The sequence below is a fragment of the Centroberyx gerrardi genome, chromosome 13 (assembly GCF_048128805.1).
Source record: "Centroberyx gerrardi isolate f3 chromosome 13, fCenGer3.hap1.cur.20231027, whole genome shotgun sequence".
Lineage (NCBI taxonomy): Eukaryota > Metazoa > Chordata > Actinopteri > Beryciformes > Berycidae > Centroberyx > Centroberyx gerrardi.
In genome coordinates, this window is record NC_136009.1 from 22,491,407 (window position 1) to 22,505,206 (window position 13,800).

The 13,800-nt window shown below is 41.8% G+C and overlaps 1 protein-coding gene across 3 annotated transcripts in view; it reads left to right on the top strand.

Annotated features, from left to right (window-relative positions):
- Window positions 1-13,800, top strand: part of LOC139915234 (collagen alpha-1(XI) chain-like) — an 87,743-nt gene that overhangs the window by 71,435 nt on the left and 2,508 nt on the right. For all 3 annotated transcript variants that reach the window (XM_071903766.2, XM_071903768.2, XM_071903767.2), the window contains 16 exons: window positions 1,627-1,734; window positions 1,934-1,987; window positions 2,435-2,488; window positions 3,281-3,334; window positions 5,404-5,457; window positions 6,635-6,742; window positions 7,104-7,157; window positions 8,142-8,195; window positions 8,840-8,947; window positions 9,180-9,233; window positions 9,329-9,364; window positions 9,470-9,523; window positions 9,828-10,089; window positions 11,077-11,189; window positions 11,789-11,857; window positions 12,642-12,875. In XM_071903766.2, coding sequence (XP_071759867.1) covers window positions 1,627-1,734; window positions 1,934-1,987; window positions 2,435-2,488; window positions 3,281-3,334; window positions 5,404-5,457; window positions 6,635-6,742; window positions 7,104-7,157; window positions 8,142-8,195; window positions 8,840-8,947; window positions 9,180-9,233; window positions 9,329-9,364; window positions 9,470-9,523; window positions 9,828-10,089; window positions 11,077-11,189; window positions 11,789-11,857; window positions 12,642-12,875 — 1,470 coding nt within the window. The remainder of the gene's footprint in view (window positions 1-1,626; window positions 1,735-1,933; window positions 1,988-2,434; window positions 2,489-3,280; window positions 3,335-5,403; window positions 5,458-6,634; window positions 6,743-7,103; window positions 7,158-8,141; window positions 8,196-8,839; window positions 8,948-9,179; window positions 9,234-9,328; window positions 9,365-9,469; window positions 9,524-9,827; window positions 10,090-11,076; window positions 11,190-11,788; window positions 11,858-12,641; window positions 12,876-13,800) is intronic.

Consider the following 13,800-nt stretch of genomic DNA (forward strand, 5'->3'; position numbering starts at 1 on the left):
AATATATTTGAGTGCAGCTAATTAAGTTTTGTTTATTATTTGACACTTCAGCAGTGGGGGTGTTCTACCTCTGGCTGTTTCACCTCTATATTACCGTATGTTGATGTGTAGCCAAGCTAGCAACCTGGGGGCTTTTCAGCAGATAATTAGCTCAGCCATATTTGGACACCCCCAATGTGCTAGTGTCATTAATCTAACCCACAGGGCAAATATCCCTTGAGTTATTTAGCTGTTCTCTGACAAACTCATCACAATAGGATACAGTGTGATAAATTACAACAACATTTTATTATTTGACTTCTCAGAAATTTGTTTTGAATCACAAGCAGTTCTCTTCCACACAATACGTCCGACATCTGTTTCTGTACGCAGTATATTGCATTTGCCCACAATAGTGCCAGTGGCTTTGATTAACTTTACAATGGCGAAAATCAAGATCAAGTATTCAGAGTTGGCATCCTGAGCCTATTTATCTCAAATCAGAGCGGCGCCATCGATCCCGGCTAAGCAGCGGACACTGGTTGTGTAGACCAGCGAGGCTCCCCTCAGTCTTGGGTATGGGGCCTGAGTCCATCAGGTTGTATTGACGTCGCTGTCTGCCGCTGTGTATCTGTTTACAGTGACAGATAGGCCCTGTGTTGCACGGCACATTGAGGTCGATTAGAAAGGTGCCGTGCTGGCATCGACCGGAGAACAGTTCTGCTCTAATGGGCCGACTAACGATCTCTCTTAAGCGTGTGGCTTGTAATTATACTTCACCTGCTGCTCTGAGGCGCAGCCAAGACTGTAAGACACCATTTCCTCCATTACTGGGGCAAAACACAAATTGAGATTGTAATGATAAGACTATTGGAGTAATAGTTTATCGTAGAGGTGGAAAGTTAACTAAGTACATTTACTCAAGTACTGTACTTAAGTACAATTTTGAGGTACTGGCACTTTACTTGACTTTTTACTCCATTACATTTCAGGGGGAAATATTGTACTTTTTACTCCACTACATTTATCTGATGGCTGCAGTTACTAGTTACTTTGTAGAATAAGGTTTTACATCCAAAACATATGATGAGGTCATAAAATATGTTGCATTTTTAGAGTTTAAACTCCCCAACAGTATATGGAGCAGTTAGACCTACAACATTAAAATACTTCTTACAGCATCAATAATTTAACACTCTGTTCTTCAGAATGAGTACTTTTACTTTCGATACTTAAGTACATTTTACTGCTAATACTTCTACTGAATGCAGGACTTTTACTTTTACTGGAGTATTCATTCCATTATGGTATGCTACTTTTACTTAAGTAAAGGATTTGAGTACTTTTTCCACTACTGGTTTATTGGATTAAAATATGATTAAATAAAACAAAGAACCTGCGTCACGTGATGCGTCATTCAAAACAGAATCTACAGCAGATGACATTTTCTTTTGGCTCTTGTTGTCTACTTTAGAGCCTCATATAGCCAAGTGGTGACAGCACAGTTTGGTACATCCTTTGATGTCAGTAGGAGTGACAGATTTAATATTCGTCCCGCGTCCTTATTTTAGCATGGCATTGTCAAAGTGGTGGTCACGGTCCTGATGTGGGCGTCACGGTGACGGGTTGTGATGCGTTTCTCCTCAGGGCACAAGAGGAGAGACCGGTGAGAAGGGAGAATCCGGCCCACCCGGAGCTGCCGGGCCCCCCGGCGCCCGCGGACCCTCTGGAGACGACGGCCCCAAGGGAAACCCTGTACGTCCGCTCCACACACACACACACACACACACACAGCCGTGACCGATGCCATTATTAGAACTGTCACTGATACTATCGCTGTGCCAAATTTCTCTCAGTGGAGCTGTCTGCTGTTAGAGCTGTTGTTGACGCGATGTGCACTGTGTCAAATGTCTGAGTGGAGCTCAGTCTTCTTATTGACTCGCTCTGTCTGCAGGGTCCTGTCGGCTTCCCTGGAGACCCTGGCCCCCCTGGTGAGCCTGGTGTTGGTGTAAGTGCTATATTTAAACCTAAATCAGTCTGATGTTCTCATTGAACTGTATGTTTAGGGTACTATACCATTCATTGAATATGCATTGCTCTGATCATACATGTGCAACGTTAAATGCCAGTAATAAGAGTATGATACTGAAAACGAAAGAGCGATACAGATGCCTTTACTACCTTTACTGTTTGTTTTCTTGTTTTTTCATGTTTTCTTCTTGATTTTCATCTTCTGCGTGGTAGAATTAGCATTTAGTGTTTTGATTTTATTTGTTTGTTTGCTTCTTTTGAGGTGAGATAAGCCCTTTGGGGTGCTTTATCTCTCCTGCAAAATCTGTTATATGTGCACATAAATAAACTCCAAATTGTATCCTCAAATGGCATTACACTATATGATGTATGAGCTGAGTTGAGCGATTCCATGTGAGTCATCTATCCTCTGTATTTCCCTTAGGGTATTGATGGTTTACCAGGAGACAAAGGAGATGACGGAGAAGCCGGTCAACCTGTGAGTCTGCTGTCATTTACACCCTCTGAATGCATGAAAACTGCCATGTAAACAAATGGAAAATGTCATAAGCCATAAGTCACATTCTGAATCCAATATTGAAGGCAGTATATTTGAATTTAAATCCTCAGTACGCCAGGCAAGTTGACAAAGATCACATTCCCATTTACAGCAGTGGTGTGGGAGGGTAGTGGTAGCAAACAATACATAATGCATCAACCTAATGTGATTCAGCCCTGAATGTGTAGACCTATTCGCCTTCAGTTCACTCAATTCAGGATTTTCTTCAAAATTAAAAAGCTGGAAATCTTCTGCTATAAATAAATTATTGAGATCAGATTGGTAACTTTATCACTGCTATGTGAATTCCTGTTTCACTTTACTGTTCATTTTGAATGAGTGATTTGAAACTGAATTTAGGCAAATTGTACTTGACACATATAGTAAAGCAAAGAACATAGCAACAATTAGGTGAGGGGAGATCCAAGGGGAACAGTGAAGTTGTTGAGGTTACATATCCGTTGTGACAAAAAAATCAGTCTCTCATTCAATTCAACATTTAATGTCTATAATATAGAGGATCTAGTCTGTGAAAGTGTTATAATTTTGGCAACAAAGGACTTATGTTACCTCCTACCCTTTAAAATGACCATAATTTGTTTAATTTAGTGCCATCCATTATTTTGTAATAGTGAGTATCACTTTCAAATGGTGAATGTCTCATTTTGTATCAAACTCATAATTTGCTATGAAGTGGATTTAAGTTGAAGTGTTCTATCTACTCTAATTTAGGGCCCTTCAGGTCCATCTGGTGAGGCTGGAGTACCAGGACCTCCTGGCAAAAGGGTGAGTACAAGTCCAGAATGATGCATGAGAGGATACTTCTCTTGATCTCTTGAGATGTGCTCTATTTCTGCATTCAGAACACTCTTACAAGCTCAGAGCTATTGCTGAGTGTATAGTAATTCAGTTACCTCTCATAATTGTGAATTTTGCATTACTATAAATGTGCATGAAAAAACACAATAAAAGATAGAGAAGAGAAGTGATGTCCTTGGCTAACTGACTGTCCAGAGCAGCCAGTAATTGGAGATGGAGATTGTTCTGCAGGAGAATATTGACCCACTGTGAGTTTGACTGGCAGTAATGTTAAAGCAGTAGGACTGGCTACTTATGTCAGGAAATTAAGTTGTCACTTCCAGCTCTGGCGCTTTATGCCTTTTCAGCCACATCAGACTCGAGCTCAGATTATTTCATTTCACTAGCGTAGCATTTTTACGATCCCTTCCATTTACAGTAATAATGTTTTATAGTTAGCAATAAAGCGCAACACTAATGCGCTCTAATGAACGGTTGGCACAACATGGCTAGTGAGAATAGGGGCTTTGATGTTTAAAGTCAATTCATCCCATTTTGTGTACTTCAGTATGGAAATTTCTTGTTATACTGCAGAGCTCATGCTCAATAAAGTCTAACTTCCCCTCAGTGACTCAGCCAAGGGTGCAGAGCTGCTGTACCACCTAACTCTGCTGCTACCTCAAAATGTTAATGCAAAATGACGTAGATACCATACAACTCTTGCTTAAGCTCATAACGTTACAGATGCGTGATAGACACTGACTTTCTGCCTGCTATCATGAATCGAGAGGGATCAATCAGTGAAGCCGCTTGGTGAAAAGATCTTAATCGTAGTTTCACAACAAAGATTTCTAAATGTGATGTCTTGGTCAGACAGGAAAAATCTGTTGAGGCTGATACACATTCTCATACACAGTCTCTCTAGCTTATCATGATCGCTCAGCTTGTGAGTAGATGTTGTAGGTTGTTTGGGCAGAAGATGATCAGTAGGAAGATAGCAACGTCTGAGATAAAAATGCCTAATAATTTTCTAGCAGTGGTGGTGCTTCCCTAACAAAAATTCAAACACTTCCTCGTTAAGCATTAGGCACACTCATTTGCATGTTTACCATGCAGTTCTGTGGCTCGAATTTAAAATACAGGCTTGATAGGTTGATCATGCATTTTAAAAACTTCGGTAAGCACTTTTAGGCCCAGCATTTGTATTCCAGGGGATAGCATCCAGGTGACAGAGGCTGCAGAGCAAATTAGAGCCCAGTTCCATGTCCATATTAATGGACTTTGTGATATGATGTTTTTTCATCCTTCACTATGGTAATTCCTGGTTGGTCTCTTTCCCAATATCTCTTCGAAATTGGCTCAGGTCCGGTGGTCACTGATGCATGGGGCTGTTTGGCTACATTAACACAAATGCACGCACGGATACACACACACACACACACATGCATGCACACACTCTCGCACACTCACACACTCACTCATGCACATATATACTTGCCAATGCCCATAACCTACATTGAGGACCGGCCTCTCTTTTGTTTGCTCTATTAGATTATGGTTTCTAATGGCAAATGGCAGCCCACTTACAAGGCTTTGACCGGAGGCTGTTTGGTGAAAATACTGATGTGCTTTTAGCTCAGCCTGTTAGGAATGTAGGGCAATTTACTTACATTGACGTTGTCTGGCCCTGAATGACCCCTTTTTTTTTATACTATTCAAGGTCAGAGAATGCATCAGCTGAATAATTAGTATGTACATGAAATTACTGCTTGTCAGCAAATGTTGGATAATTGTGTCATTTCCCTTTTAGAGGATATTTTGTGTACTTTTTATTTCATTATAGGCAAAATTAGCCATGAAGAGCCATGGGTGCTATAGTTAGTTAGTCAGTTAGTTTTTGTATTGTTTTGTTTATTTAGATCCCCATTAGCTGCTTCCTGGGGTCCACATAAATATTATTATTCCTTCCTTCATCCGTTCCTTCGTTACAGTGACATATGTATTAATTTACAATATCATGATGGCATTTGACTGATGTTCTGTCCTGTCCTTCTCAGGGACCGATTGGACGAGCAGGTCAGGAGGGCAGACAAGGAGAAAAGGGATCCAAGGTAAGTCACCAACCCTCTGCCTCCCACATTAGCTTGGGACTTAAAAATTAGATGAAACTGTTGAACTGTGTAGAGCTGATCAGTGCTGAGATGAGGTAAAGAAAAGGTTGGATAATGGCTGCCAGAATTTGCTGTTTAGCCTCCTAGAGGCGATGTGGACCAAATTCAGTGAAATGTCTGAGATGTTAGGCACCCGCTTGATCATCTAAATGACACAGCCACACCCACTCAACCCCCTTACTGTAACGCCCTAGTCAGGTGCATAGGTGCTCAGCACAGGGATTTTAATATCAGATCCTGTGTATTGATGAAAATGGGCAAATTAGTCTCAGTGGAAAAGCAATGGGGTTCCTTGAGGCTATCGGTGGATTTGATCGCTTTGTTAAAACCCATAACATCCCGATGTTTGCACAGCAGACTAGACTCAAATTGGAAAAACCTTTTTGAATATCAGCCTTGATGAAAACATTTCTGTCTTCAAATCAATTGTTTCAAATGAATGCACACACACAAAAACTGACAAATCTTAGAAACAACCCCTCTCTTTCTTTTGTTCTTGCTCGCTCTCCGTCACTCATTTCCCTTTCACACACATGCACACACACACACACACACACACACACACACACACACACACACGTACAGAGTGAACATTCTATCCACATTGAGGTAAAGGATTAGAGTTGATTTGATGGAGACAAGCCAAAGCCTGTGCGGTGATCCTAGAGTGTCAAATCCAGGCCTAATTGGTTGTCAGAACAATTTAATCCCCTCATCCTATCATCCTGGCTGATATGACATCCCTGAAACCTCAATACATTAAAACTCCCTATTGCTCTTCAAGGACAATAGACGAGATCTGGCAACAATTGATCTGTTAGGGTCTTACAAGTCCTCAAAACTTCTCCAATCTTGTGAAGGCAGACGGTGTAGAATATCAAAACACTGTGACTTCTGGAATCTGGATCACTTTAATTCCCAAGTACCATAAAGGTCTTGTTGTCACTGGTGCAGAGACATACTGATAACTTCCATGCTAACACACATGTACAGAGACTACGAGACTTTTCATACATTGCAAAAGGACACTAGCAAGTATCTACTAGTGTATTGGCCCTGTGTACCACGAAAGGTCGGTTAAGAATATTTAATGTATTGTAATTTTGTCTTTTTACAGGGAGAAGCTGGAGCTGAGGGGCCAGTTGGCAAAACCGGACCCGTCGGACCTCAGGGACCCTCTGGAAAGGCTGGTCCAGAAGGTCTGCGTGGAATCCCTGGCCCCGTTGTGAGTAGATTTTTGTTGATGAAAAACCCTGAATATTTATGCCACAGGACACTCTATATTGTCATGGTATACACAAAAGGCAGGGACACATTTCTACAGAATTTCCAGTGGTGAATAAATTCACGGTTAATGCAGAAAAGCTCATGTTTGAGGAGTACTGTTCCAAAATGCTATGACTACATTTTGAAAATGGATTATTTACTAAAATCCATAATTCAGTATTTCTGGAATATAATCCAATCTGTAAAAGCATTCTCATTAATTACCATAATTTGTTAAAATTGTGTGCTGTCAGTCATTTTGTAAAAGTAGGCATTATTGTTTTTCACATTTTGTAAGTGAACTCTTTGTTTATTCTCAGGGTGAGCAAGGACTTCCTGGTTCTTCTGGTCAAGATGGCCCTCCTGGACCTCTAGTAAGAGACTGTCCTTCTGTCCTCCCTAGTAGACCATCTATCTACTCTACTGTACAGATGAAGTTGTCTTAGAAGTCCCATGTTGTGCTGAATGCATGCTACTCACAGAACCTGAATGGATAGAACAGTCATTCCCATTCAAATTAACGTTGCAGGATGGTCGGAGCGGCGGCCATTTTTATGTGTACCTTTGGCCTAGCTTTCATATAAACCGATTTACGGCAAGTCGCTGAGGTGAGAGGTTTTGCAGCAAGAACCAAAGGAGCTTCTCCGCCTTGCCTATTCGCCATCTTGCTGCCTTTGGATTGCTAATATACTAATGTTGTCTAGAAGAGCTAGCGAGAGAAGTACAATCTTTGATAATGCTGCATTAACCTTGTCGCTAACGTTAGCTTTCAGTTGAGTTTCGACAGTTTGCTAAGCACTCATGCAGCAGACACATCTGCACAGTTCTCAAGCAAGTGTGATAGACTTTACAGCCTTAATGCCCAGAGTTGTCACCATAGCAACTAACCCTTAAAATTCCATAATCACCATTTTATGCTGTACTAGCCAAATTACCATGGCAAACAGTGGAAGGACCGTTCATGTTTTGTAATGCTGCTGCTGCAGTGCTGGCCCACTTCTAAGAGGAATTGTTTCTAAAAGTCAAATCTGCTGTTTTCAGCTATCAGAAGACGCATGGATTGGTCTGGCACAGTATATTTTTGCGTGTTAATTGGACTCATATAAAAACACTGGCACTGTTGATTTGACATTGTTACTGTGCAGTCATCTGAGAGAAAAGGGTTTTGTGTTACAGTATACCAGGTTTGTTCTGATAACATTCAAGACCGTATTGTTTAGCAGTTGCTGCAGTGCCTATGCAGGACAGATACAGGATAGGCACAGGAATGAGACTTCTGCGATGGCTGTCACTGTGTAATAGTTCTAATTCATTTCACTGACAGCTGTGCTTGACAAACTGATTCTTTTTCTCCACAGGGACCCCCTGGACTTCCTGGTATGAAAGGTGACTCCGGCTCCAAGGGAGAGAAGGCAAGACATTATTATGATGCTAATCTCAAATTGCTTCATTGTGTATTCCTCATATCTGCTTATATGCGCCTTATCTGAAGCCTCCAAAGTAAGCAAACATCTAGGGCTATTGCCTCCATCGCTTTGTTCACTTTCTCCCAGTGAGATGAAGAAAGGTTTCGCTCTATGGAGTTTTCACACAATGATTTAGTGCAGCGAATGAATATGTATAAGTCCGATAATATCATCTTTGTAATGGTCATTGGTTTAATGCCAGCATGCAGTAGTCGAATGGGATAGAAGCAGATGGCCATAACTCTGTCTAGCAGCAGGTGCCGAGGCAGACCACCATTGTTAAATATGACGACCACTATAAACACACTAATTATTTATATGCAGAACTAAGACAGAACTCTGGTCCTCTGGCCAGACATTGTTCATAAACTTACAGGTGGATTTGCATATTAGTTTCACTTTGAATAAGGACTTTCATTTTCTTTAACAGTTATGTGGATAATAAATGGACATTATGAATGAATGGAATTAAACTTTATTAGATATGAAATTACTTTTCTGTCAAATGGGTAATTAGTATAATTATTGTTTTTAGTCTGTAATTTTGTTCCTCTGCTTTTGTCTTTCTTTTTGTTCTTTTTTTCTCCCAGGGTCACCCAGGTTTGATTGGTCTGATTGGACCCCCTGGTGAGTCCGGAGAAAAGGGAGACAGAGGTTTGCCTGGACCTCAGGGTACTGGTGGTGGCAAGGGTGATCCTGTAAGTCAACCTCTGTGTCTAGAAGAATATGCTTTCTTATGTAGTTATGCTCTCCGTAGGAACGTAACTACACTGACTTCATAAAATCGTGACCCTGGATAGATGTATGCTAAAAATGGTACGCAATCATAGTACTGTAAGACGCGTTGGACAAACTCATCCGTCTAATATCAAATCTTAAATGGGACCTCCATTCATTGTATCCTGATCGATGTCTTCTGTTGTCTGTCAGGGTATCGGTGGCTCTCATGGCCCTCTCGGCCCTCCTGGTCCTCCTGGTATTCCTGTAAGTTCTTCTTCCTGTCAAACAAACAAATATATTTTTCCATTCTGTCATATCATGACTGTTGTTCATCTCTCTTAATTTTGCCTTATCTTCAGGGCCCTCAAGGATCCAAGGGATCCAAGGGATCAAGTGTAAGTTATGGTCTTCTCCCTCTCCATATTATATATTTACCAACGTGTGTCTCGTTGGACTGGGTTCCCTCTTAATTGTGCTCACGATCCTTTTGTTCCCTTCAGGGTTCAACTGGTCAAAAGGGAGACACTGGAATGATTGGACCACCTGGAGCACCTGTAAGTTAACTGTTCAATTTACTGTTTAAATCTGGGTAGATCCAGATGTCTGCCCAAGCCTTATGCTCATAAATGCACTAAGGATGCTCTCAAGATGAGGCAGCAATAGTGTTAACAGGTTAGAGAAGTACTGTACTGTCATCATGCCACTGAGCAAGACTTTGAATTCCCAGTAAAGTAGAAGATTGTTGTATTGGACTACTGTAGAAGGCCATTACTGAAAAACAGCATGCATACTCCTTGATAAATACATGTTGATAAAGATAACCTACTCTGGCTATGACCTTTCACCTCTGTGCTACAGGGTCCCCCCGGTGACATCATCCAGTCGCTGCCCATCCAGCAGGCTGCCAGGAAGACCAGGCGGCAGGCTGAGATGCAGGGAGACGAGGCCTTGGCCGACTACGGTATGGACGCCATGGGTATGGAGGGAATGGAGGACGTCTTCGGGTCCCTCAACAACCTCAAACAGGACATCGAGCGCATGAAGTTCCCCATGGGCACCCAGGACAATCCTGCCAGGACCTGCAACGACCTGCACCTCAGCCAGCCTGACTTCCCAGACGGTAGGGTGGGAGGGTGGTGTTCATCTTAATGTTAACAATGATTCAGAATTATAAAGTAGTATCAGTCTAGTAGAATTTGGTGTAGAGTTGCTGTGATGGTATTAGTAGTTGTTGTGTGGGTAGTAATACTTTACTCATCCCACAGCAGTTCAAGTTCAAGTTTGTTTATTTATCACAAACATGTCTCTTGGACTTTACAGAGAACGAGCCTAACTAGATCTAACTGATCAGCAATCAGTCGTAGAACAGAGTGATATAAGACGAACACAAGGAAGCAGAACAAAGCACAAGACACACAATAGCAAGGAGAAACCTCCAAGAAAACCTTATTAGGAAATAAAATAGAAGAAACCTTGGGCGGGCCAAGTCAAAGAGGGATCCCCTAACGGGACGGCTGAGCGTACAATAGGTGACGAGACAAACAGTGGAATGGACAGTAACATGACAATTGTCCATGCAGGAAATGTTATCAGTGAAACACAAGTGATGCGGTACAATACACAGAGTGCAGTCAGAAAATTGCTCACAGAAACACAGTGTACAGTAAATAATGATCAGTGCCTTTGCTACTGAAAAAACACAGTAAGATGGGTCAGATATAACTGTCTTCAATCCAAAGCCTCGCCTCAGCAGGAACAAACAACTGTCTGAACCTCCCTGTAGACATTCTGCCAAGTGGAAACCTATTGCTGAAATAACTCATGTGTGGCATCAGTATATTGTGAAATGGATGAGCGATCTTGTCCAAGATGTTGCAGACTTTAGACGAGAAAAAGAGCAGTGAAAAAGAGGAGAAATACCCGATGATGACCTAGGGTCCAGACATTGTGCAATAGTTGAATAAATGTTGGAGAGTTGGAAGCGGTGTGCGCCGTTCTCCTTTTTCTTAAATCAACTTTAGACAAGAACACATAGCATAAAGGCCAAGGCAGTGCAGACTATCACTGCCTTCAATCTCATGTGTGTGTGTGTGTGTTTCCCTCCCAGGTGAATACTGGATTGATCCAAACCAGGGATGCATAGGAGATGCCATCAAGGTGTTCTGTAACTTCACAGCAGGAGGAGAAACCTGCATCTACCCAGATAAGAAATCCACAGGAGTAAGTAATGGGCAGTGGCTATGTTAACATACAGTATTACCAGTCCTGGTATAATAATAAGTGGTATTTGCAAATAATTCTGAGCGTTTGCCTCAAAGACCCCATGAAAAAGCATCTTTACTTTATGTCCATAATGCAGTGAGCGAGCAGTCAAAAGTCTAAACCAATCGAATATGAGTCAGGGAGAGAAAGGCGATTTTGTTTGATGGGAGGGATGCGGATGGGCGGGGCTGTTCTGATGGTCTTATTGGTTAGAAATTTGTATTTATGCCTACTAGTGCAGCATGAGGGTTAGAGTTAGGGTTTTCCAGGAGGTAAAAGTAATGGGAGTTCATTTCATGCAGACTTTAACCTGGTACCAAATGGGTGGGGTTTGCCTCATAGGAAAATTACAGTTAGACCATCATAGGAAAATATTTAAAAGTATGCACAGTATGCAGCAAACCCCACCCATCTGGTAATTAAAGAAGGTTGAAATAAACACTGAGAATAATTTGCGACTAAGTGACCCAAATCTGTATTCAACTACTGCAACATTTACTCTCAGAAGTCATAATTTTGTCATTAATTTGATTATTTGTTTGTTCTTTACTTAACAGGTTAGAATATCCAACTGGCCCAAGGAGGCTCCAGGTTCATGGTTCAGTGAATTTAAACGTGGCAAAATTGTAAGTCAACCCAAGCCGACTTCCTATTTTCTCTTCTTTTTTGGTATTAGCTCTCACTAGACGTTCACATCCTTTCTAGATAAGTTTTTCAATTTTGCTAGTTTATCAGACACTTTGTCTACAGTAAAGTCTTCCCACCCACTCTCTCTATTTCCTGTTCTACCGCCTTCTGTCTTACATCCCTCCCTCCATCTCCCTCCCTCCCCTCACCCCCCTTACCTCTTTTCCTCTGTCTTTCCTTCTCTCCATCCTTCTTTCTCTCCTCCATTCCCTCTTCCCCCTCCCTCTTTCCTTCTCTCCCTTCTTCATTCCCTCTTTCCTTCTATCCCTTCTTCATTCCCTCTTTCCCTCTCTTTCCTTCTCTCCATCCTTCCTTTTCTCCTTCATTCCCTCTTCCCCCTCCCTTTTTCCCTATCTCATTACCTCTTTCCCTATCTCTCTTTCTTTCTCTCCCTTCTTCATTCCCTCTTTCTCTCTCTCCCTCCCTCTTTCCTTCTCTCCATCCTTCCTTTCCTCCTTCATTCCCTCTTCCCCCCCTCCATTTTTCCCTCTCATTCCCTCTTTCCCTGTCTCCCTCCCTCTTTCCTTTTCTCCCTCCTTCATTCCCTTTCCTTCTATCCCTTCTTCATTCCCTCTTTCCCTCTCTTTCTTTCTCTCCATCCTTCCTTTTCTCCTTCATTCCCTCTTCCCCCTCCCGTTTTCCCTATCTCCCTCCCTCTTTCCTTCTATCCCTTCTCCATTCCCTCTCTCCCTCTCTCCCTCCTTCTCTCCATCTGTCCCTCAGCTGAACTACGTCGACGCGGCAGAAAGCACCATCAACACAGTGCAGATGACCTTCCTGAAGCTGCTGAGCTCCTCGGCACGGCAGAACTTCACCTACATCTGCCACCAGTCGGTGGCCTGGTACGACGCCAAGGCCGACAGCTACGACAAGGCGCTGCGCTTCCTGGGCTCCAACGATGAGGAGATGTCCTACGACAATAATCCCTTCATCAAGGCCCTGTCAGACGGCTGCTCGGTAGGCACACGCTGTTTAACTGTCTTTTTTAAAAATTTATTTAACCTTTATTTAACTAGGAAATCCCATTTAGAAATGTCTTATTCGAGAGAGACCTGGCCAATAAAGCTACATCATCACAAATATGTAGGTTGGTGTCAGTGTTGGGGTTGTTACTGGAAAAAAGTAATGAATTACACATTACTCCTTACTTTTCTTAAAAGTAATGAATTGCTTTACTTATTTCTCCCCAAGAAAAGTAATTAGTTACACTACTTGTGTACTACTTTTTCCATTACACCCTAAAACGATTGTGCTAGACTTACTTGCGTTCATTGGGCCAATAAATATTGTAGACCTAAGCTCACATTACCAGCAGAAGTAATGACAGACACTGAATCTTTTACGGTTTTTAATCAAGATAGAGCCTACAGCATTAAATTCTGACTTTTTGAGTTGTATTTGCCACTTTGTTGGCTCGTTCATGTGCGCTGTACTCGCAATTCCGATATGTCCAACATGACTTGAAGGCAGGAGAAGACAAGGGGAATCTTTATTACACCATTAAAGTTGTTAAAAAGGATAAAGAATGTAACGCAAGTAACAACCAGTCTGTTAGATCAGTGACTGTAATGTGATCACTGAAATTGGAACGGTCATGCCTTACTTTACTCAGTTACAGGAAAAAGTAATGCGATTACAGTAATGCATTACTTTACTACACTGGTTGCTGTAGACAAACATCATACTGCAATGTATATAGAATAAGCAAGAATACAATCAAGTGAAGTCAGTTTTACAGTATCACTGTGTAAAAGCAGTCTAGCAGCATCAAGGGCCAAGCCTAATTAGATCTTGGCTAAGCGAAGCATAGGCAGTTCCTTATTGATTCTGCCTCGGTGGATTTATATGATGCTTGGTAATTAATATAGTAATGCCAATGATG